General features: G+C 42.4%; 1 protein-coding gene and 1 long non-coding RNA gene across 2 annotated transcripts in view; one reads left to right on the top strand and one right to left on the bottom strand.

Annotated features, from left to right (window-relative positions):
- The window catches only part of LOC311258994, a 47,078-nt gene extending 21,894 nt beyond the window's left edge, over positions 1-25,184 (bottom strand). The window contains exon 1 of the long non-coding RNA XR_014622805.1: positions 25,145-25,184. This is a non-coding gene — a long non-coding RNA (uncharacterized lncRNA). The remainder of the gene's footprint in view (positions 1-25,144) is intronic.
- Positions 9,289-21,179, top strand: lmo4b (LIM domain only 4b). The gene is made up of 5 exons (XM_084355774.1): positions 9,289-9,877; positions 11,486-11,726; positions 16,387-16,483; positions 17,780-17,935; positions 20,179-21,179. The coding sequence occupies exons 2-5, from the start codon at positions 11,491-11,493 to the stop codon at positions 20,185-20,187; spliced, it is 498 nt and encodes a 165-aa protein (XP_084211900.1). The 5' UTR covers positions 9,289-9,877; positions 11,486-11,490; the 3' UTR covers positions 20,188-21,179.
- Positions 25,185-25,615: the final 431 nt, after the last annotated feature.

Below are 25,615 nucleotides of genomic sequence, written 5' to 3'. Positions count from 1 at the left end.
CCGACAGCAATCAACTCTAAATGAAACAGGGATGATAAGGGTGCTATTTTCTGTGTGTGTGCGTGCGTGTGTGCCGGCGTGCACGCTTGAATGTAGCTTATTTCTTCCCTTTGTTCGACTTAGATTTTTTATTACCTTCCAATCAGGTCAGCGCCGCAGCGGAAGGCTCTTTGGACAAACATGGCCGTGATGTGGGCAGAATGAGATTAAGACACTACAGCAAGGCCTCAGTGAAGGGCCCTCTGCTGCTGTGGATGAAACTCAGTGCCCCCCCGATAACTAAGGAAATGCTTCAATCGGCACTGAGTATGAGAGGGAGTTTGCCCTTCAGGTTGAAGCAGTGTCTCATCCTGCAATCCATTTACTTTATTGAATTAATCCATTTAATGAAAAATACATCTACGTGACAGCAGTCTGGACCTGCTAACATTACCGCTTTACAAAGACTCAAAAACTACATTTCCAGAATGTTCTGCTCGATGCCAAGTGCCGTCCCTCTTGAATCTTTTGAGTTAAACCACTCTTTAAAACATTTTTATCCCGGTATAGTTAGTCCTGTGTGCACAACATTTCAATTCAATGAAAATATGGTTTAGATCTTTTGATTACATGAGGTACTTATCTTTATTCTGTGTATTATCTGCGGTAGATGACCGTCAGCTCTCCTCCTGTGTGGAGAAGCAGCGCGTAGCACCGGCAGGGAAGCAGAGCATTGTACTGCTAAACCTCACCGACAGCAAGACGTATTTTTAGCCACGTAAAAGAAATATACAGCCCGTAATCCTATGCACTGATTGCGCGGCTGTCTGACAGCAATGTAAAGTGCCAAAAATGTTCAAAATACACAAACAAATATATATATTTTTTAGGTGTGACTTCTTTTAGGTACCGTAGCTGAAATACGTCTTGCTTTCGGTGACATTTAGCAGCACAATGCTCTGCTTCCTTGTGCTAGGCGCTGCTTCTCCACACTGATGGTCATCTACTGCAGGTAATACACTAACTAGGGATAAGTACCCCACATCAGAAGACTTGGACTATCACAATCAGAAAGTCTTTAGCCATGTGTGAAAGCATGCAGCGCCCTCAGGCACTCAGTGGACGAAGCCTAGGCGCAAAAAATGCACAAAACCTCAATGAAATTCAACATTATCCAGCAATGTGCTGCTGTGGCCAGTCAATTATCTGGTAGATTACATTGCAACGTGAACGTTTTAAAGTAGTTGCCTTCACACTTACTTGAATAAGTTTTAAAATCCTGTCTCATAATATTATAAATGTAATGTATGTGTTTTGACTGACACTGTCAGCCACTGTCAGGCCGTCAGTGAGCTAGTTGGCTGCCAGGTGGAGTCTTTGCAGTATGTTCAAGTGCATCTTTTTGGCCAAGAGAAAACTATTTACAGAAAGGTTTTTTATAAGATTTGACACATTTTACTCTGATGATACATGTACTTATAACAGTTACATTATCTGTGTCTTGTACCCACTCAAACCGAGACACAAAGTTGCACTGTGCCGCCTGGTCTCCTTCAGATGTGCCTCTCCACCCCTCTTGGTGCGTAGTGGTACAAATGAAGCCGTGAAAATACCAGTTGAGTGTTAGCACTTGTTTGTGCCACTGCCGGCTTTGTACCGCCGAATACTAACAAGTCTTCCAAACTAAAGGAATGATTGGCTAAACCCAACAAAGTTAAGGTTTGTTTTAGTTTAGAACAGCGTACAAATGAAAGGGGTGACCCGAAAAATGTTTGTCCGGCTTCGGCAGTAAAACGTTTTGGTTAAATTTACCAAAAGAGTAACTATTTATGGAAGCATGTGGTCATTGTTCAAAGAAGCAACCGTCGACTGTCGGCAGGAAAAAAGGTCTGCCGTTCTAAAGTCACACTCTTTATTGACCAAACCATCTGCACTGACTTCCTTCCAGTGAGGTTTTGCCGAGCTATAACAAGCCAGACTGCAGACACAACTCAGACAAAAGTCTGTGTCAAGAAAACGTGACTTTTAGGTATTGGAACAACAACGAAGGCTGTAATTTCGCCCTGCTTGCAAACCAAAACTTGAGATTGAATCTCAAGTTTTGATTTTAGAAAACCGGAGAGTCGTGCTGCTGAAATCATTCTCAAAATGTCCATGCATGCAGTGCTCCACGCCATTTATTGCAAATGAATGCAAGTTGTACTTAGAAAGAGCACAGGAGTTTGACCTGCACCTGTTCAAGGTCTCTAATCTTTACACACACCTGAACCACCACTAAGTGCCACTCTCCACCATCAGCTTCTCACGGCTTCGACACTGAACTGAGATACTTGCCTTGCTCATTCTTCCAGGTCTGAGACTTGGTGTCTCTGTGGGAAGAATGCCGCTCATCTGAGATGTCTGCAGGTTGTCAGAGCGAGAGGGAGAGGAGCGAGGGGAAGGCGAACCCCGAGGCAGCCCCAAGACAAACAAGAGAGGCATCTGTGAGTGGAAGCCATCATCAGTCATCCTAAAGAAATTATCCCCTCCGCCGTGTGCCGCTGATCAACAAGGAGCTGCGTGCTCAGACCACTGCCTCCTCGCCAAAGAGACAAAACCCTCTTTCATTATTGGCTTGTTTTAAGCTACGTTAAAGACAGCAGATATCACTGCTTCTTACCACTTCTGTCATTTGAAGTTTGCGATGACTCTATCAAAGATGGACCCTGTAGATTTGGCCTCGGTGAAAGAAAAATACTGAGAAGGCGAAGTGATGCCGTTCTGCAACACGCAGCCCAGTTTAAACAAAGGAACAACATCATCTCCAACACTGTATTGTATTGGACCACAGCGACTGTATGCACATTATGCAGTACGGAGCAGGTCGCTGTAAATAAAAAAAAAAAAAAAAAAGGGAAAGAGCGGTCATTCAGTAAAGTGGGGTTAGAGACAAATGAAATATGCTCCCAATTATGGCAATGGGTGTAAGGAGCTAATAAAGTGAATGTCCCTACAAGACACTGAACCCTAATGGATCCCAGCTAATTTGCTTTGACTGATGAATTTCCCACTCCAGTTGTGTGGGGTTGAATAATTATGAAATTTATCACAAGACATCGAGACTCATTAAGGATTCACGACATTTCATTAAAGCGATGTTGTTAGAGGCAGCACATGGTGTTCTGTTTGTGTTTGTACGTGTGCGCATGCAGAGAGTCTGAAATAGTGTGTAGAGGCAATTATCCGACGATTAAAGCACTTAAAGGAAGGGCTGTTTTTGCTTCTCTGTCATTTGGTTGCTGAATTCCATCAATCCACATCTCTCCCTCTCTCACACCATCGCCGAGATGATTTCTGGCTCTGTTGTGCACATTCATTACTGTCAAGGGCTTCTGGCTTGTTTGAAAATGTGCACCCTGATCCATCAGAAAACCTACAAAATCCATTACACTTATATAAAGATGTCATGACAGACTAGATAGGTTCATTACATAGCTTTGCAGGAAAAGGTTTGTGCTTGTGAAGCTCAAATTTTGTGCAGACATGAGCTTAAAGTACAGTTAATTTAGGGAAGCAAAAAAAAAAATCCCCTGTTGTTTAGAGTGGCATCAAATGAGAAAAGCTTTGTGGAATTGAATTTCCATTTTCTGTGAAAGTGACAAAGAAACACACTCATGTCTTTCTTGCCAAAGCGAAGCATTTTGGTTCGGCCGTGTTGCAGCAATGGGCACCTCAGAACATCAGGGTTGTATCTAGATGGTAACCCCAGACCTGCAATAGACGGACGGTCAGTGACTCCCAAAAACAGCATACATCACTGCTCCCAAAACAACATGACCATTGCTCCACCCCAAGCTACAGGGGAACTGGATCTTTGTCATACCATCACCGTCTGGTCAGGTTTAAAGGTAGAGGAGTTGATTCTGGAGAAAGATAGTTGACTGTTGAGTTTAATTCCCAGGTCCTCAAATACCAATGCTTTGGGTCGATATTCGGCCTGAAATTCAGACCCAAAGAGTTGGTATTTGACAAAACTCAATGGTGAACTATCTATTTCCAGACCGCTGACTTTTGGTTAGGTCCCCGACATCCTTGGTCTAACCCTACACTGACTTTTTTTCCGACTTCTTACCCAGACTTCCTTCTTTGCTGCTGCAATAATTACTATGGCCACTAGAGGTTGCTGCTTAACAAGAAGCCTAACATATAGGTCATAATAAGCTGCTTTTACAGTCTACTGATGTGATCGTTTTTCTGAGGATGAGCCATCATTTTTACTCAAACCATGGTCTCCTAACAAAATATTTTTGTGTCTAATCATAACCAGATCTTAACCACAGCTTTGCTGCATCCTAAAACATAATTAGTTTGTACAATGTGCACATTAAAGAAACACCACGTACTAATCTCGCAAGAGTTTCGCCAATCTTTTTTTGTTATTTTTGCTGCCAACTGCCTAACTGTGGGAAACTACACTGATGAGAGTGGTGAGACTAAACTGAACCAGTTAAGTTGCTGGCCGCCCCTCCAAACCAAAAGAATGAGCTGAAAGACACTAAAATGCCCCAAAGAGCTGAGGGCAACCAGGTGAATTCATCTGGGTTCATCAACATGACTGACAGCTTTCACATACACTAACCTATTAGATCTGGCCAGGTTTGGTCTCATTTTGCCTGAACAGCAACCAGAATCAAATACTGTGTTCAGCAACTGTAGCTGGCAACCCCTCGCTATTAACATTTGTAAAGAAATAGCTCCCCTTGAATCTAAAATAATCGCTTTTACATTTCTGTACTTATGCAGGTTAAACAACTGGAATACACTGTGTAAACAAGGCTCCCCATGTCCAGTCGTAATGCTAAGATAGGCTAAAGCTGTCTTGACTTAAAGTCAGTCCGGCACAGATATGAACTTAAAATCAACCTTCTCATCTCCCTCTCAGAAAGAATGCACATGATCATATTTCCCAAAATGTTGAAGACATTTAAGGCCAAGAAATGTTGCTAATACTTACTTGCTCTCTAATCTGTATTTTTCTGTGTAACTTTTGACCCATAAGCTGTTTTATATTTAAGTTCAATCTTTGTTTTTACTTTTTGTCTCTTGATCTTCATATCATCACTCTATTGGTCCTGACACATTTCTCAGAGTTGTTGCAGAGCCCGGCGCTGATGAAATCAAGACCTTGCGAGCAGAGGCTTTACAGAACCCCACTGACGTACAGGGGCGTATTAATTGAGTTGTTGATTTCTATGTACTTGAAGCTCACTTGTTTTTCTGTTTAATTACAAACAATAAATGAACAAGATCAATACCACCAAATAAATGAAGTGAGGCACATTTTGAGAGGGGGAATATTGAGCAAAACATTTCTGGCTGTTTTACTGTTTCGTGACCCAAGTCGAGCTGGAACCATGTGGGAGAGTGAAAGGAGTACAGAGAACGTACCACAAGACAAAGCGACACAGCCATGAACTCCGATTGAAGGCTTTGGTTACACGTCTTTATTCATTGTGAATGTGCTTATTTTCATGCCATTTCGACTACACATCGCATGACTGTGTCACCCCCATAACCATGAACCGGAGTGTATTGATTTGCCACGTCGTGAATAAAATGTCTTACAGCATCCCACAAAAGCACCAGAAATGTCATGATTCGTTTGATTTTGGTCGTCAAACTTACCACCAACATTCATACGTGACTGTCTCAGTTGTTAAATGTTCACTGAGTTGAATGAGCCGGTCTTGTTGTAGAATGATTTTAACAAATTGGCATTTTGGGAAATGTGCTCATATGCTTTCTTGCTAAATTACGCAGAGTAAGATGAGAAGATTGATACCAGACTCATGTATGTACAGTAAATATGCTATACCACCAGCATTTTGCTAGCTTAGCTTAGCATTAAGGCTGGAAAACAGGAGGGAAAAGTCAGCCTGACTCTGTCCACAGGCAATTCTAAACCTGCACCAGGTGAAGTCATACCTGCGGGTCAAACGAACAGGATAAGTAACAATATAAGTGTTAGAGAGCTTTAAAGGTGCTGGTAGGTGGATTTTGTTTGACTTTGGACAGAACCAGGCTAATCATTTCCCTGTTTCCAGTGCTATTGGTAAGCTGGGCTTACCATGTCCTCAGCCATATCCATATCATACTGCATCGATATCGAACTAGCTGTTTCTACTTTCCCTATTTCAATGTTTCATTCTTTATGCTAAGCTAGGCTAACTGGCAGCTGGGTTTAGCGTCATATTGAGTATAAAGATATAAGAATAGTGTTGATCTTCTCATATAAGGCCCATTCCATAGTTAGCTAACTAGCTATAGACTAGCACATGGTGCCCAAAATTTAGGTGCAATATGTAAGAATTTTGTGTTTAAAACATGAAATAACTTTATCAGTATAACGGAAATAACAGATTTATGTCAAAGATATTAAAGTATTTTGTTGCAAATTCTATCAAAGTTAGCATGCTAACTGGCTAGCCCGAAGCCACTTTGTGCCTGAAGAGCTGATAGTCCGATAGGGAGCGACACCAACACTTCCCCTGGTGCTCTGAGCTCCCAGCCCAGACAGAGTCTGCTAATATGCCCGCTTGTTGCACGGTTAACCAAGCTTACTAGCTAACGGCAGCTACAATTAGCAGCAGTTAACGCTTACTATGCTGATATGCTACCCCCTAGTTGTTTGGAGTATGAATTGGATGGGTAGCCAATTCTCACATATTGCACCTTTAACAAAAGCCCAGCAGCAACGTTGCTGCACTTGGTACCGCTCCTCTAATATCAGTGCAGACTGGCAGTGTAGGAGCACGGGATGCTAACGTCCAGTCACGTCTGTATTTATAAAAGTCTTTTATGACTACTGATGACGTATGAGGGTCTTGAAGGGGAGATTTCAGCCAAGTACTCCTTGTAACTCTGTTCTAAGGGGACAGACGGCACTCAAAAATGAGGGTAGGGGTAAGATTTGGAAAATGGGATCGAGCCTAACTTGAGGCAAGAAGATGAATAAGTGTGTTTTCCAACATGTCGAAAATATTCCTAATGTGTTTTTAGGTAAGTAGCCGGTTACTTAGAAGATTCCATTTGGAGATCTGTCCGAGTCTGCCATCCTCCGCTCGGTCAGTCTCTATCTGCAGATAATCTGAACTCTTATCTTCCCTCATCAGTCGGCTCAGCTGAACTGAATATCATTCTCTCTAACAGACACACAGCCCACACACACACACAGGCAGTAAAGTGTGTGTGTGCGATGCTATATCACAAACAGAAGGACGAGGCCGGTAAACAATCCCGACGTGATCCCATGAAAATGAGTGTGAGAGAAAGTTATGGTGACCTGTGTTTTTGTTTAGCTGGAGGATTGCCCCGCGGTGTGTAAACTTGCAGATTGAAAACGCTGCTCCTCTTTGTGGCTCAATGTCATGTTAATAGAAAATAACAGCGAGTGAATCCCAATCTGAAGTTAACCAGCGCGTTTGAATGTGGCCTCTCTTGCCTTTTTTTCCCCACAGGACAAGCAGCTTCATTATGAAGCACCGTGGTCTCCTTTTCATCTCAGTGAGATCACCCCTGTGGGGAGTATCAACACTCGGAGCCACATCTGACGCTCTCTTGTCCCTGTTTAAACATTGAAATAGTGTTCCGCCATATTGTTTTGTGTGTTGTGTGTTTTTTTTTTTCATCTGGTCTGCTTCATAATGCAGCTGCTTGGAAACTGCCACAGGACTCAAAGATCTCAGCGGAGAAAGGAGATGATCAATTTTCTGAGGGGAACACCTCCCCCTCCACCTCCACCTCCTCCTCCTCATCTCCAAAAGCCTCTCCCCCCCCCACCTCCTCCTCACAGCTCCCTGACCCCTCTACCTCCTCCTCCTCACTTCAACTAGCCATAATTATTTTGCAAAAGAGCTTCAGAAAAAGGAACACGCAGAGTAATTTCTCTTGCCCAGTTATGAAAAGCTCATTAAAATAGGCCTGGAACAAACAAAGCTTTTCCTGTGAGGCCCCTTTTCAAATTCACTCCATAATTTCCCACTGTTTTAATCATTTATATCAATTAATCATTCCTTGGTGGAAAAGATATTCTTTGCAATCTTCGGTGGTTTTTTGTTCTAGTGAGTGAGAGGCTTGATGAGGGTGTCGGGAGAATGTGCCTCAAACCAAGGTGGAGTAGCATCGGGCTCTGCCAAAGGGGAAATCAGCTTGATGCAGCGCAATCTCTTCGGAGCTGCGAGAATAATTAAACAATTAAAGTCAAGAAAAAGATCATCTTTATACATCTGATGTCTTTCTAATGAAGCCGGGGGCATCTTATAATGAAGCTGTTTTGTCATGTAAAACCACTCAACCCGGTGAATTTCAAACAACTTTTTTCTCCGAGGCAACTTTTCTCCAATAGCAACGCTTTTTTGTTTTTTTGTGTGTTAGTCAGACCGAAGACGTCACTTGTTTTTCCACAGAGGCTGCCGCTTCCTCTCTTTTAGGTTTAAAAGGCTGAACATTAAACGAGGAGGAACTCCCTTCTCTTTCAGCATCGTGTCAGAAAACATGTCAGCGCCGCAACCTTTAATAAAAGGTGTTGCAATCTTCTCCACATTTATCATGTCAGAAAATAAAATAAAAACAACAACTGTGCTGCTGGATGGATGAATGAATTACAGGATCTCAGCCAAATCGAGGTCTTGCAGATTAGCCTTAATAGGTGTTGAAACCAATGACCTGAGGCTTAATGAGGTCGTAAACGACAGCAGGGCCCTCGCTGCGATTATTCCCGGTGACAGACGATGGCGCCACTACGCAGCTATTAGGGCCGCGGTGTGTCTCCAGAGGTTGGAGGAGTCACCCTCGGTAAACTAAGTAGTTACTGAATGTCAACTAATTAAAACTCAGACGTGAGATGAATCCTGCTCACGTGCTTAGTTTAGAAAGACCAAAAAAAAAAAAATAAATAAAAATAAAAATGGAGACCATGTCAGTTTTATTAGGATGACATCACATTAAATTAAAGATTATAAATATTAATTATGAATTAAAGAGGACACAGGTGTGTGTGTAAGTGTCTCGCGGTGTCTTGTCTTTGTAAACTGTCGTCTACCTGTGTGTACATGAGACGCTCGCGCCTCTCTCTCTCTCTCTCACCTCCATCCTCCTTCCGAGTCATAAAACCTCCGCCTCTCTCTGATTGGCCGGATTTTGTTCTCCCCCCCCCCCTTTTGCTAAATGGAATGCGCGCTGATTGGCTGCGGCGGCGCTTTCGTCACGCGGCTAAAAGGGGTTTTTACTGGAGGTTTCTTCCTGTCAGCGACACATGTAGAGCGAGCGGGACGGAGAGAGAGAGAGAGAGAGAGCAGACCGGAGGACGGTCAATTATAGCCTCTCTGCCAAGCCTCGTTATTTCTTCTTCTCCCTCCTTCATTTTTTTCTTCTACCTACAAAAAAAAAACACGCACTTCTTCTCCTTCTCCTTCTTCTTCTCGGTTTTCTGAGGAACACTACAGCGAGAGACTCACGCCTTTTTTTTTTTCCTCTATTTTTTATTTTTTCTCTCCTCTTGCAATGGACTCCGACAAAACGAGCAGCGAAGCAGCGACAGTCAAACGGGAACCGTCCAGTGGAAATACTATCTGATAACTCCATTTGCTCGTCTCGGCGCCTCTTGCGTTGCTTTTTTCTTTTTCTCTCGGTTGAAAAAACATCCAGTCTGAAGCTCGCGGGAGCTTTTTTTTTTTCTTCTTCTTCTTCTCCTCGCGGAAGGTGGGAGGCCGACCGCGCGCGATAGTGTGTCCGCATTTCACCTGTACTTTTCCCCGGGACTGTTGCAGCTCTGCCCCCTCCTCCTCCTCTTTACCTGTTTACGTTCCTGCGTCTCAACTCGTTAACTTTACAGCCATTACACTCAAAAGAGACAAACGAGGTGGGTGTCCTCTTCCTCTTCTTCCTCTTCTTCTTGTTTATCTGTTTCTTATTGTGTGCGTCGCTTTCTAATTGTGTCTGTCTGGTATGCGTTTTGTTGTTATGAATGATATTTGATAGTGTTGCGACATTATCCTCCTCCTCCTCCTCCTCCTCTTCCTCACACACTCACACGCAATGTGATGCTACGTTTTCTCTCATTTTCCATTTAAAAAAAAAAAAAAAAAAGCAGCTTTTTTTTATTTAGCACATGGCTGCCTGATATGTTTCCCCCTCCTCTCTCTTCTCTCTCCTCTCTTATATTTCCATGACTTGGTCTCTGCGCCTAAATTGCCTGCCCGTGTAATTACTTGAGTTAGCCCATTTAAGTTAAAAGCCACCCTCCTCCTCCTCCTCCTCCTCCTCCTGTCCCCTCCATCCCTCAGAGGGTAAAAAAAAAAAAGAAAGAAGAAACTCCTCTGAATGAAACTTGACGATGGTCCGTCTTGTTTATCCAGGGAGTCACTTTCAGGTCGGCCCCCCTTTTTTGATTCATCTCCTTTTAGATTTAATCAGCACTGAGGTACTGCTGTGGTTTGTCCCTAAGAGCCATCGCTAATGGGCTTACTGAATGCTTTTCTGTGTGCACCCCCCCTTCCTCCTCCTCCTCCTCCTCCTCCCCAACTCTAATTAGCCTACCTGCCTTTCAACAAAGATCTGGCTTTATCCCTGTAGTCTGCCTGACCAAATTGGTAGAGGATTACATCTGAAAGAACCCACATTTAATTTTTTTGTGGGTGCAAAAAGAAAGAAAAAAAAACCTGCCTGCATCGCGTGAGATTACAACACTTAGCATCATTACAGCGGCTCTCGTGTCCGATGCATCCCATCAGAAAGCTGGTAAATATTGGTTTCGCACGTTGCGAGGGGGGGGCGGATCGAATTTGCAGGCTCGGGTCAAAGGCCGAGCGAGCATCAAGTGTTGGTAAACACAAGGACCGGCGAGCCAAACCTGCCTCACATGTCAGTTTGGAGCCGGGGGGGGGGGGGTTTCATACAGTTTTCCTTTGTGTTTTGGGCCAATAATCACCACCTTCCAGCTATTCAAGCTCGCAGTAGGAGTAGAGAAATTGATGGTGCTGAAGTATTGTGCTATTTCAGACATTTTTTTTCTCAGGACAGCTCGACAAAAAAGCCCCCGTGCTGCATAATTGTTCCCTTTCTGGCTCCTGGTGGTTATCAGTTAACAGACATTCATCATGAGAGGTCCAAAGAAGCAACAGCACGGGGATGAGACGGAGATCAAGGGCAGATTAGTTCGCTAAATGACTCGTAGCTCCCTTGTAAGACTCAGAACTGTTCCCTTTATAGAGATCAGCTATTATGCTTTGGTACGAGTTTTGCATTCAAAGACCATGCTGATGCAACAACATGCTCAAGGGGCTGGGGTTTTTAGATTGGATAGAAAATGCACTTGTGTTGTGTTGCGTACATGACCTCATTGCTGTGTATGGATCCAACGTAGCCCCTGTGACCTTTGACAGGTTCCCCGGCCTGGTTGTGTGTGTGTGTGCAAACAAACCTTGTGGGTGTGACAGCCACCGTCTCTCCTGTGTGTGTGTTTTTTTAGGGACAATGGTGAATCCCGGAGGCAGCAGCCAGCCACCACCGGTGGGCACAGGTTCTCTGTCCTGGAAGCGGTGTGCAGGCTGCGGGGGCAAAATCGCAGACCGTTTCCTCCTTTACACCATGGACAGCTACTGGCACAGCCGATGCCTCAAGTGCTCCTGCTGCCAGGCCCAGCTGGGCGAAATCGGCACGTCGTGCTACACAAAAAGCGGCATGATCCTGTGCAGAAACGACTACATCAGGTGAGGAGAAGAGTTTGTCGTGCACGCGTACGGTATTTTCGATTTATCGTCGATCGTTACTGCGAATGATTGGCTGTTCTAACATAACAGCAAGTCACATATTTTTATTTGACATCCTGCATGGATGTTTGAAGAAAAGAAAAGAAAACTTTGCTCCTTAAAAAAAGTCCTGGAATAGATTAAGAAAGCAAACCAAATCAAGTTAGAAACTGACATAAACAAGGCTTTAAAACTCAATTAACAGAGATCTTTGCTGGTCATGCAAGGATCAGCAGGATTGGGTGTATTTCTTGCCGAACATGTGTCTCAAATTGTACTAACATCATCAGTGTTCATTAGAGTCTCCTGGTTGAAGACTCCCTGGTCTACCCTGAAGGAGGTCAGACAGGCTGGCATGTTGACAGAGAGCACAAAGCAGTTGTTCTGCAGACCATCTGCATGTCTGTCCTGTTTGCTGTTCATGGTCAACTGAAGGACACAAAATTGGTCTTGTAAGATTCGTGTCTCCTCTGCGAGACACATGTACAGCATGTTATTATCTGGTCTTTGTTACGTTACAGGAAAAAAAGCACCATTTAATTAGCAAAGAGAGCCCTTTTTGAATATTCTAGTCGGTGTGCCAGACACCCAACCAGAGCTTACTGATGACACTCTCATTCTGGTAATGTAGAGCGGCCTGACGTGACGGCACCAGGTCCACTTTACTGAAAGTTCAGATACGTTCTTGAATCGGTAGAACCGGATTGACTAATTGACTGTTTTGACACTTCAGATCACTTTTCTATTTATGCAATACGTGTTTTTCGAGGGTTGTTAAAACACATGTAAATCTGTGTATCTGAGCTTTCGGGTGCAGTTAATTTATTTTTGCATTAATAATCTAAACTAGATGCTCTGCAGTCAACAACCAACATGCAACACTGCTGTTGAATCTGCGCGGATAATTCAGAATGTAAAGTGTGCCTGTGTCGCTCTCACACCCACCTCATAAAGAGGATGAGGAAGTCAATGGGGTACTTCATTCATAATGGGACTATAACGTAATTAAAATTGGAAGTGTGGGGTGGGGGTGGGGGGGTGGGGGATGTGGATACACCTTTCCCACTTGTAATGAGAGCATGCTTGGTGGAAGAGCTAAAACGCATATTATGGAACCATGAGATCTCTGTAGAGATAAAGACAGGAGCGGGGGGGAAAAAGAAAAAAAAAAAAAAACATCTGACAGTGAGTCTACACAATTAAATGCTTTAATTATAGTCCCCTTCCATTTCCTTTAGTCCTGATGGGTTTTATCTAATGAGATCTGGTCCCTGGCTTGTATCCGCTCCCAATGACGTGTCCGAAATGAATGAGAGCCACACTGCAAACAAAACATTTAATTAACCAAATTGGCTTTTGAGAGAGAGCAAGAGAGAAAGACAGATAGAGAAGAGGGATTATTGCGAAGGCCATTTGCCCCTGTCCCCCCCCCCACCCCCCACCCCCCCATCTTAAAGGGGCCAGACTCATTTTGGTAATAGACTGCTAAACTGCCCCGTACGACATACATTTTAAGCCGTTTTGCTTCCAAACTCGTATTAATACAGCGTGATATGAAAACGCTCATCTTGATGGATCAGGAGTCGAAACGCATCACATCACAGCCATAATGGGCTGTGTGCCTGGCCTGGGATGATACCCATCTCCCATCAATCAAGTAGGAAATATTCACAAACATCACAGGGACAAGGCACCGTCCCCTGTTTTTTTTTTTTCCACGCGGCGCTGCCACCGGAAAAAAAAAAAAGCTTTAATGTCAAAACTTTTGAGCCAAAGTTTGCGTTTGCTGTGGGGATCATGTTGTTTTAAGCTGGAGGTGATATTATTTCTGCGGGCTGCTAGTAGAGGGAGAATTAATTTACTTGTGGCTGCCGGATTCAGCGAGAATGCTGTCCCCCTTAATTGAATAAGCCTAGGTAATTAAATGGCACTTTTCCAATAGAACGTGTGAGGTAAATCTAATAGTTGGTTATTTAATATCACTTTGAAGTCTGCCCACTCAAGCACTATGACAGCACAAGAGAATGTGAACTATTAGGCCGGGGAAAAAACCGGGATCTCAGAAATTAATTAAATCGCATGCAATTTAGGGGAAACGTTTATCTTGATTTGTCATAACAGAATTAATTCAAGGCCTTCAATTCACTTGGGGCCAGATCTGTTACTCTGAATTAACCAAGTGTAATTTGGCTGATCCCCCACCACCACCACCACCACCACCACCACTCTCCACCCCTACACACACACCTCCCCATCCCCCCTCCTCCCAAAATACATGCACGCACACACACACACACACACACACACACAACACAGATCCACGCTCGCGCCCTCTCCCTCATCCTCGCAATCTCCACCACCCCACCCCATCCCCGCGTCCCGGCCCCTCCACCCCTTTCCTCTAATGCAGCTCTTGCCATTATGCAAAGCCCCGCTTCAGTATCAATATGGCCTAGTGCTTTTAAGGTGCTTTGGCTGCTGATGTAGAGAGGCATTTTTAATGGACTGTGTTGCAGAAATCATTGTTGTGGGGTAATTTTACCCTACTCAAAGGCCTTGGTGAATGAGGTCTGCATTTACCAGACAGCCCAGCGGCAAGCCATGCTATATTTCACCTGGCAGTCAGTGCTGAAATGAAATCCAATAGTCATTGCCTATATAGACAACAGACAGCTGCAAATGTGTTTTTTCCCTTTTTTATTATTTAATTTAATCAGACAGGTTGGTCGTAGCAAAGTCACATCCACTGGGGGAGGAAAACAGATAAATCAAGATAAAACCGTCCTCCAGAAACGAGTCCCGACCACTGATTTATTTAGGAGGGGGAAAAGCTGGAACCAGATGTGTCATTGCAATTAAAGAGTCCCTTGGCCTTAATTATACTGACCTGGGGTGTCGACTTCACCTCAGCGCTGTAGGTCACTGGCAGAGGAGGCCATTAGAGCCCAAGTTCAAACCGATATAGCAACTTAATTGAGCACCTAAAGGCTCTGGCTCCTTAAATCAAATACTATCAAGAGCTATCCCCTGGTAAAATAATTAACCTGCTATGAGTTGCACACTGTGGCGAAACATAAAAGGCTACGGTGGAAAAAAACGTCTTTTGTTTCGACACCTCTCAACAAAGCTTGCCCACGGAGAGGAACTCCTCGAGGAAAGAATTCATCACGAACACGAAGAAACATATTTTTCAAAATCTGAGCAAAGTTATTTCAGAACGAGGCGGCTTTGATATGCAGAAAACATCTTTTGCGGGAGGAAGTGTAGTTTCGCTTCTCCACACATAGCGCGAGCATAAGAGTCTTAAAGCGAGGCCTATATGTTCATTTCCCCGCTATCATGTTTGTCCCAGTGAAAGCAGAGAATTGGCAGTGTTGTGACGACAGTCTCCAGTTAATTAGTTTCTGAAATTGAGTTTTGATGGAGCCTTTCCAAATGATGCCAAGACAAAATTTGCTTCTGCCTAGGCTGTCTTATTGAAAGCCATTTCTGTGTCCCTTTGCAAAGAGCTCCGGCTTGTTTGTTCGTCAATACATCTAACAACTGCTTGGGTTATGCTCGGGATGGTAGAGGCATTTATTCCCCCCCTCACTCCGTCTCAGCATGAATTTGTTCAATACTTTTCATGAATTGTCCTCAAGAATGTCAGAGCATGTAAAAAAATGTCAGTCTTACAACAACTTTCCCGTGTTTTTTTCCTCTCTCTCGCGCTAATTTCTTTTTAAGCCAAACAACTTTATCTGATGCACGCACGCCAATGTTAACCACTCCCCCCTATCCCTTTCTTTTTTTCCATCCCTCTCTCCCCTTCTCTGCGGAGCATGTCAGATGCCGTGGTCTTATTTGATTGCTTAGGAAAAGTGCAGTGATAGAGCAAACACCCGGTGAGATATGATGACAAATGGGTCCAGATCCCAGTAAATTACTTTCTGCTCAAATCGAAATTTCATTCAGTTTGCTGCTCACCGAGATGAAGTAATCTAAATTGTGGACTCAGAAGGAAGATAGAAGGGAAGCTGGAGCAAGCATTTCATTATCAAGAGGCAGACGGAAAGAGAGGGAGGGGAGAGAGAGTGAGAGAAGGTTAGGGACGAAAGAGATGAGCAGAAGCAAATCTAAAGTGTTGACACCATGATTGAAAAGGTTAACCCATGCACATTATATATCAACCCGAGTAGCTACGGGTTTCTAATGGAAACACGGCACTGACAGAGCATTCACAGGAGTCCTAATGGCAAAAGCACTATGTCTCCGCCTGGATGTACAATCAAATCCTCTTAGGTCCTGATTGCTTATGTTCCAGGTTATTATTAGGTTGAAAAAAAAAAATGTGCACAAAAAGTAATATGCAGTTTGGGTGCTGGATGCTCGTGCAGAGCGGAGCGCTGGAGGAGTCATTCCTCCGTCGCTATTGTGATGATTTCATTTTTTTTCTTTTATCCTGTTTCTCTCCTTGCTCGTGTTTTCTCTCCAAGTTAGAAATGGAAACGTGAACTTAGCACATTCAGTCAGACGACTCGACGGACAACAGTGCGGATGCCACAGTTGCCACAGCTACACGTGGTGTCATAGTAACACTTCCGCTATTCATCTTCTTCTTCTTCTTCGTTTTTCCTCGCAGATTATTTGGAAACAGCGGAGCGTGCAGCGCTTGCGGTCAGTCCATTCCAGCCAGTGAACTGGTGATGAGGGCGCAGGGCAACGTGTACCATCTCAAGGTAAACTCAAGTTTAAAGAAGCTTTCGACTGGATCAAGTTAGGAACCCCACAAAACACTTCTGAAGACCATAGCCTCGTAATTAATGGTGTGTTTTGACGAGCTGCTGCTTACAATGGCTCTCCCCAGGAAAAATAAAGTTGTATTGACTTGAATTGATCGCACGATAATTTAATAGCTTGTTTGGATCACAGTTTCTCATGTGGTCGGTGAACTGTTGAAAAGTTTTGCCGCTCAATAAAACAACAAACCATTTTTAAAGAGAAACGTTGGAGTTCCTGGCTTCAGCTTCTCGATTGTGAGAAATGCTGCATTTCTTTGTCTTATGTGACATTAAATTAAATGTCTCTCTCACATCTGATTACATCAGCTGGCAGTGATGGAATGTAACTGAATACATTTACTCAACTACTGTACTTAAGTATCGTTTCGAGGTACCTGTACTTGAATATTTCCTTTTTCTGCTCTATTATCTTCAACTCAACTACAGTTTCGGAGGCAAATATTGTACTCTTGACTCCACTACATTTATTTAGTTACTAGTTACTTTACAAGTTGCACGTTGCACCAAAACCAAAGTAGCGCTTTTTAAAATGAATTGATTTGATCAGTAATTGGATAAAAAATTGTATACAGTTTATACTGAAATTTAAATATATGCATAATTGACTTTTGATATTTAAGTACGTTTAATATCAGGTACTTCAAGAACTGTATTCAGAGAACTATTTTAACGATAACGATGTCTGCAAAAGGGCTAAGTGCAATATTCAACTTGCAAAAGGAGCAAAAGGTAAAATGTGTTACAAGACAGGATTACTGTATAATAAAGTATTTAGTCCTGCACAGGTGTGCTAACCTACAAATCTTGTTCCCCAGATGTAAGAAAACAGTTTGTTCAGACAACAACATGATTTGAAATGTTTTTAATTCCCTGTAATCTTGAATCAGATCAATATCTGTCAGAATAGTTGCATTATCCCTTTTTGATTATATCACACAGCACTTGAATCTTAACCTTTACTCAAGTATGACTTTTGTTTACTTTGTACAACATTGTCAGACGGACATTTTTCATTATTTTCAGTGAGTTTAAAGACCAAACAATTAATCAGTTACTCAAGAAAAGCTGTTGCATCTGTACTTCCCACCTTCAGCCACCACTCACACTTGTTGTATGCATCGCGTTCACACGCGTGTGTTGTGCTCCAAGATGTTATTACATAATAGGATCTCGCGCTGCCTCGTTGTCCTCGAGGCCTGGTTGTGATCGGTTGTCCTTTCCGCCCTCCTGCAGTGTTTCACATGTTCCACCTGCCGGAACCGGCTCGTCCCCGGGGACCGGTTCCACTACATCAACGGCAGCCTGTTCTGCGAACACGACAGACCCACGGCACTCATCAACGGCCATTTGAGTTCACTGCAGACGAACCCACTACTGCCCGATCAGAAGGTAAGCGCCCTCCCCTCCTCTCTCTGCACCAGTGAGACATGACGAGGGCTCTGTGATGGTGGAGAGTGCTCCGCAGTTTTCTTTGTGGTCTCATTTCAAAGTCTTAGAAGGGGCAGGAGGCTGATGACTTCAAAGTAAAGTAGAAGTCAGTAAAAGCTTGTCATCACTCAGTTGGAGTCATTAGCAGGAAAAAGAAAAACATCTGTAATTTTCACGGCAACATTTTTCACTCTGTTTATATTGATGTCGTCGATTCAACTTCACTGCAAGGCATGCAGTGGATATTAAATCTTACAGAGCAGAGATGAATTTTATTTTTAGACAGCCGATGGATTTTTCCATCATTCTTGGTGTTGGAGGACACGCACTCAGAAAAAATCTGTATTAACCGTCAGCACAAAACATGTGAAAATGATTTTTTTTTGCGCCGCTGTCCTCGCACTCGGTTTGTTACGGGCAGATACATATTTGACTCATCTTGAATTTATTTGCTGTCCCGAGCCAGACTTCCAATTGTGCTGAAAAATGACCCTCTCCGCCATTAATACCCTGTGTTTAAACCTAGCATTTGACTACTGTATCAACAAGACCGGGATCACCTGGGCTAAGTTATTACTCCAAGGCCAGAAATATGTATCCAGGGCCCCGAGGTTGAACACAGACGGCAAAGCTGCAGCAGCCAGTATATCATGAAAGCTGTCATCATGGTTTTTCCCTGATTTGATCTTGATGCCTCCAGTGAAAGCAAAACAGAAGGCCTAATCATATACGAAGGATAACTTCATTCTTCAGGATAGCTTCATTCTGCCCGCAGGAGATATAATCATTTTTGCCTCACAACAAGGAGCTTTATTGATACCTTGTCTGCACACACAGCACACACAGAGATATGGGAGGTGTTTGGAGTGTGTCAGACTCTGACTGAAAGAGGAATTATATTGTTGGGAGCATGCATTTCACCTTGAGTGGTTTTGTGAGTAGAGGAGAGGTAGAACTCCATTAAGCCCCCTCCTCCCTCCCTGCCTCCCTCCCTCCCTCCCTCCCTCCACGTCACAGGCCTTTTAAGGGCTTGTCACTTCTACAAATCAGCTCTTAGAGCTCTTAGAGCTCCTCACATTTAAATTGAAAGCCGTTGCATTATCTAGCTTAATTTTAAATGTCTGTTTAAGTCCTTACTCCCACCCTCGATGTCTCTTGCAGCATGGCTGGTGTAGTAAATATGAGGCCTCATTGCTTATTTATGCGCTAACATCAATTGTAGTGAAAACTGCTGAATTATTGATGCTAAAATGCAATCTGAATATTGGCCCTGGTGCTTTAATTATAGCAGAGAGAATTATTAAATAAACAGAGACGCATCCCTCAGTGGGAACAGTCTCGGGATGCTTTTGTTATCTCCGCGAGTGAAAATAAGGAGAATTATCGCGCTGCTGAAGCACTTTATCACTCTAACATTCTCGTTGCTTTTTGCTCAAACAGAATTTGAGTGAATAACACAGACGTGCGGGAGGATAACACCTCTCCGAATCAATATACCTCGTGTATCCTCAACAGCACAACATAGGCTGAATGTAGAAACAGAGAGCGGGAGGATGAAGCAGTCACCGCTCGCACGGAAACACGGGGGTTATCTAGCGACCATTGTTTTGATTATGTGCGATTTCGCCGTGACATAATTGGTGTTGTTCGCGGCGCAGGACATTTGATGCTCCGTTATTAAGCTTTCTTCCCAGCTTCTTCCTAATCTCTTTGTTCAGAACAGACAAATTACCTCTCTCATACAGAGCTGCTTTGACCCAGGGGAGTGAGACCCTCCCAGCGTCAGTCACTTTAATTAGCCCCCAAGTAGGAGTTTGCAATTACTAATAGACTGAAGCCCTCCTAGTGATTTGAGGGATGAAGGGAAAAGTAAATCACCCTTAGAATCATGAAAAAAAAAAAAAGAAAGCAAAGAAGAAAAGAGCATTTTTCTGTTTCATAGGACTGAACACCTCCTGCAGTTATGTCGGAGCGTGGTTATAATTATACCAAAGAGAATCGCTTCGTGGATGCACTTTTAAGTTAATGCAAAGTAAATGGGACACCAGATGGTTTTCAAAGGCTGGCTGATCAATAAATTAAAACACCAAAGCTGCTGGAAAAAGTTGATGTGTCAGGGTGAAACATTTATGGCATTATGTGAAACTGATAATGACGGGCTACAGTTTTTAAAATGCTTTTTTTTTTTTTTTCTCACTATTCAGGTGTGTTAGGCAGGAGCCGCACAGGAAGACAGGATGTGTGCCTTCATTTTAGCCCTTACTCATTGTCACCCGAGACAGCGTGGATCAGCAGCACCCCGGCCTTTTTTAGCTGTGCTCCCAGGCCCTTTGCCCCACAGGAATCCTCCTCCAGCCCATCTCACCAGTAAACCTGACTTTTTATTTCTGCAACCCATGCCCAACACTCAGCCTTCAAACCGTGGCTTTTTTCCCCAAATACGGGCGGATACTTGCACTTAACGCACCTGAATCAGGACGCTGAGGACTCCGTGACCTTGGAATAATAAAAAAAAAAAAAAAGAAAGAGACCGATCAAAAATCCAAGGTGGACTCTCGAGGAAGAGAAAATTAAATAACACACACACACGAGAGGATGTTGTGACTGAAGTGAGGGAAAAAGACTAATGAGGTTAAAGAGGTGCAGACTTTTTAAACTCTGCATATTTGTTTAAAAGACATTTGGGGGGAAAACCGGGAACTTTTCATTTTTTCCTCTATTCCTTTTCTATCGTCATTTCCCAGCAACATGGTGTTTCCACTTTCTATATTTTAAGTGTTGTCAAAGGGGAATGTGTTTTTTTTTGTTTTGTTTGTTTTTTTCTTTGGTGGTATATACATATATATAAAAAAAGGGGGTTTTAAAAAAAACTGTGGCTTTTTGTGGAAAAACAAATCATGAACACTCTCTTGGTGTATTTGTAAAACTACCATGTATGTACAGTATGCATGTAAATGTCGTTGTCCAGGCGTGGCTACAGTACATCTGAACCCTCCGCACTCAGCTCCAGTCGTCCCTCGTCCCCCCTCCCCTCGAAAACCCTGAACCCATGGAAAACTGAAGAAAATTTGCTCATAGTCAGTAATGTAGAGATCATCACCAACATATAAATGCTGAATGAAAGAGAAATTTATTTGTGATATTTTCCGAGACATTTGCTCCAGTATGGTGTATTTAATTAATAAAAATATTGAAGATTTAAAAAGACTCCTTAAATTCATTGTAAAGTCCCTCATTTTTTTTTTTTTTTTTTTTAACCAATGAAGCATTCCAGGAGCGTCTTTATATCTGAATTAAAGAATTATTACAGGATCTCGCTCGCCAAGTGCCCAAGAATTTATCTTTCATGCAAAAAGCCTGATATTTCAACTCGTCTGTCCTTCCATTGAAGATCCCGCAGCGCTGCCATTCAGTCTCCAGCCTTGCAATCATCAAGGCGTATGATGAGCGTCTAACTGAAAATGGATAAACATGTATCCTCTCTTTTCTGTTCAAATGACCGTTTGCTATTCATCACTCTAATACCTGACAGAAATGGAGGAAAATGTCCCTTTGAAGATTCAATTACTGCAGAGAGGGAGAGAGGTGTCTCTCTTTGGCAGGCACAAATTGAATGGGCTATTTGCAGAACAAATTGGTGTTTGAAGTCCTTGCAAGACCTAATAGGTCTGAAGGAGGAACCCGGTAATGGCTGATGCGCTTATCTTAGTGAAGCCTGGGCCCCTCGTGAGCCGACCGCCGTCCCTGAAACAATGCTGCTTTACAGGATGAGACTTTTCATGCAAAAATCAGAAGAGTTAACGGACTTTTGTGTTTTTAAAATGCTGTGAAAAACTTGCAAAAGCCAGATGAAACCGCTCTGTGTTGAATGCCAAGTGTAGCTCTTATTCTAGTGGTTCCTTAATGGTGAAACACGAGTCCTGAAGTATGTTCACAGGCTGTAAGTGTTGGAGGGACTTCTGTCTTGAATTACTTTGGATCTGTCGACATATATTGCCAAAATATCAATATTTGAGTCAACATACAGTAGGTCCTCGTTTAAATCTGAATGGTGTAAACCAGACAGCACAAGCACAGGTGTAAATAATAAAATCAGTACCAGATATGGGCATAAAACCTCAGAGTTCAAGAGCATTTTCACTATAATGTCCTCCATAAGTATCACAATGACAAAATGTATGAGTGTAAAAGCAAAATTCTTCTTACAAATCTTAAAAAAAGGGAGTCAATGGTCTAATTTGTGTCAGATTAGGGCTCCTCATATGATGAAGTTTGAGATCTTCTGCTCTAGAGGATTCATACATATATATAAAAAAAGGAAGTATGTTAGAAATATAATTTCCTCTGTGTTTTAGACAAGTTGTAGTTGCCTCAGAGCTTCTTCTAACTCGCATTGGAATAACTTTTCAAGATCATGTTTGGACAGGAATCTCCTCCCTGTAGCAGTATTTCTTAGATGATAAGAGGCTGACGCTGTAACTGATCCAATACGACTGCTAAAAATTTGATCTCAGTCCAAGACTACTTGGAGACCTGACTCACAGGTGTCACAGATACAAAGTTAAAGGATAAGTTTATTTCAGTTAGTTGTTTTATAAAGGACTGAGGTAGATGGAGACTTGTTTTAAAACGTAAAACATAAAATCGCCCGAACCCTTTTTAATGCGGAAATCCTTGCTTTAGCCGCCAAGCTAAAAATGTAAGCGTGCACCTCGTCTGTATGGGTGCACAAGCTCGACCGCGTGACGCACATACAATAACATAACATAAAGTCTTGGTTCTTCAGGAGATTTGGATTAGGAGTAGATAATGACTGAATTTTCATTTTTGGGTGAACTTACCCTTTAAGGTGTTGCAAGAAGGCCACGCTCAACACCTCATTAAACCGTGATGCTAACAATTTAAACTTAGCAAAATTAAGTTGGGAATTTGGACAATAAGTGCATTTTGTTCAAAACTACAAAAATACAACATATAACAAATATTGGTAACATGTTATAACAAGCATCGTAAATAAATGGTTAAATTACAGTTAATTAACCGTAAGTTAATAGTTATTTAACAAACAATGAAGTTTATGCTTTATAAACAATTGTTTGTTGTGAAGTTGCAGCGGATGTTCATAATATTTTGTAAATAGTTGATAAACATTATGAAGTTCATCTTTAAACATTACTATAAAAGGTAGAACTGATGTTTATAAACCTTTATAATCGGTTAATAAATGGTTTATAAAGCATTTCATTGTTTGTTAACAGTGAAATAACGATAAATTAATGTTTAATTAACTATAAATTTACCATTTATTAATGATACTTATCATAAAGTGTCACCAAGACATTGTTTTATTTTGAAAAGCAAACACAAACATTCGTGTCGTCACGGTGAACTTCAGACCTTCACTCTGAGCTGAATCTCATCGCCAAAGCACAAAAGCAATATGGTCAGATTTACAAAAAAAAAACGACTCAAACAATCTCGAGGGATAATTCTGCTTTTTTTTCACGTGACATTTAAATGGAGCTTTGGCTGGAGGTTGACTGAACCACTTAAAACTGGAATTTGGGCGGAACGGCTACGTAAACATGGTGGAAATGTAGTCAGCATTAATACTCGGATGACTCAAAAAACATCATCCTCATTTAGCTTAACCGCTGCATTTGATTTAAGGGTCTTTTAGGATGATTGGGAGAATGAATTACGAAACATGCCACTGCTATGTTTTTTGGGAGGTGATAACCAGAGAGGCAGATCACGCGCTCCCACTTTCACCTGCTTATTAAACGACTCTCGGGGCCAAAGAAGCCTTTGAGTATCAGATTTTTGCAAAAAAAAAAAAAAGAATTATCCTTTAAGTTGATTTTGGGTTTGATTTTATGCTTTTAAGTGACCTCGGTAATCCACATCACAACAACACTATTCCGTGTTACGCTAACGTTGGCCTTTTCCATTATGAAATCCGCTTGCTTCCATTAAGCTGTTTACACACACACACACATATAAATATACGTAAGCTGCACACGTGATGCACACACACACACATTTCATACGTCATCAACTTATTGAACATGTCAAATAGCTCAGTTCCAGACTCACTGAAATTATATATATAAAAAAAAAAACTATTCACACATAATCCATATGTGAGAATTTGCTTTGATGTGGCGGAGCAGAGTGAGGGCTAATGGATCTCACCCACAACAATGGAGCACACTTAAATGGCATGTCTGCCTGAGGGAAATCACTTCGCCTCAACTCCAGCTCCTTCCCCCCTCTGCTCTCGCTGGGGAGTCTGCTGATGCACCACAACTGGATTACTTATGATTAGTCACCTTGTATTTATTTGTAATTAGTTTACGTCTTCATTCCGCCGCCAGTTTTTTGATCATCATTAATCTCGGGTGTGATTGGGAGATTTTTTAACGGAAGAGCAGATGTTGTGGAGGAGCTTTGTTCAGAAATCTGCCAAACTAGTTTCTCTCTCTCCCGCTCTCTTTTTTTTTGTTTACTGTATCCGAAACAATATACGTAACATCTTCCAGATGCTTCAGGAGAACAAACTTCAACACATTTTATAGATTTATTTATGGGGCAAAAGTACAGAGTTTATGACCCTGGGAGGGAGGCAGTGTTTTGGTCTGAAACTAACTTAAAAAATCTTAAGTTGCAGAACACAAACCGCAGCCTCTATTGGAAATTAAGCCATTATATTATTTAGTACATTACCCTGGTTTTGATCAGAGGCTCCATCCACTTAAAAAACAGTTTACATACAAAAACAAATGTCATGGCAGAACAGCGGCCTGGCATCACAAATGGTGCGCTACTCTTATTTTGTATGTGTACCCTGACTTCCAGCACTAAAGATACTTCACTTCACTGTTGGGGCGGACAATGAACAGAAAACACTCTCAAGAGCACCCCTGAAAGTTTTTAAGGACAACCCGGGACATTTTCTTGTCCTGTTTGTCGCGACAAAACCAGGAATTTTCACAGAGACCTTAGGACATCTACAGCTGTTTGTGGAGACTGAAACAGTAAGCCATTTAAGCTAAAACACTGTTTTTCTAACCGAAACCAGCTATTTTTTGTGCTTAAACCTAAAAACTTTGTGACAAGAGAAAAATAGCACCTTTCTTTAAAGTGAACTTCTGGAAAATATCTACTTACTATGGTCCACCAGCAGCACCAGCAGCACACTGAGACGCCTCCACAGGGACAGGTGTGTGAGCTGCAGGTTGATTGGCAGTGGACCAAACCACTGAGAAGCACATGGAGGGGGGGAACCAATGTTTAGAAACTTAAAAACAAATTGTTCCACATCTTTAATTTGCACAAGTGTTTTTAACTGCATATTATTATAAACTTTCAAATGATATGTTGTCACTGATAAATGTTATTCAGGGGGACAAATCTCTCTTTTCCTAGAAAGGGGGTCCGAAACCTCCCTGTGCCCCCGTGATTTCCGCCTATGGGCACAAGGCTACAAGGTTAAGATAACATACATACTACACACTGGTACAGAAGGAAAGAGGCCTCGCAACTGTGCTGAAGACTTTCTATTTTGTTTGGTAAATGTTTCAGAAAACAGAAATAAAAACGTGATTTTTATTTTAATGACCAGTTTTGATTGAAAAGACG

The sequence above is a fragment of the Pagrus pagrus genome (assembly GCF_965226575.1).
Source record: "Pagrus pagrus genome assembly, chromosome: 6".
In the NCBI taxonomy this organism is placed as follows: domain Eukaryota; kingdom Metazoa; phylum Chordata; class Actinopteri; order Spariformes; family Sparidae; genus Pagrus; species Pagrus pagrus.
This window is presented reverse-complemented; position numbering and strand designations above follow the sequence as displayed.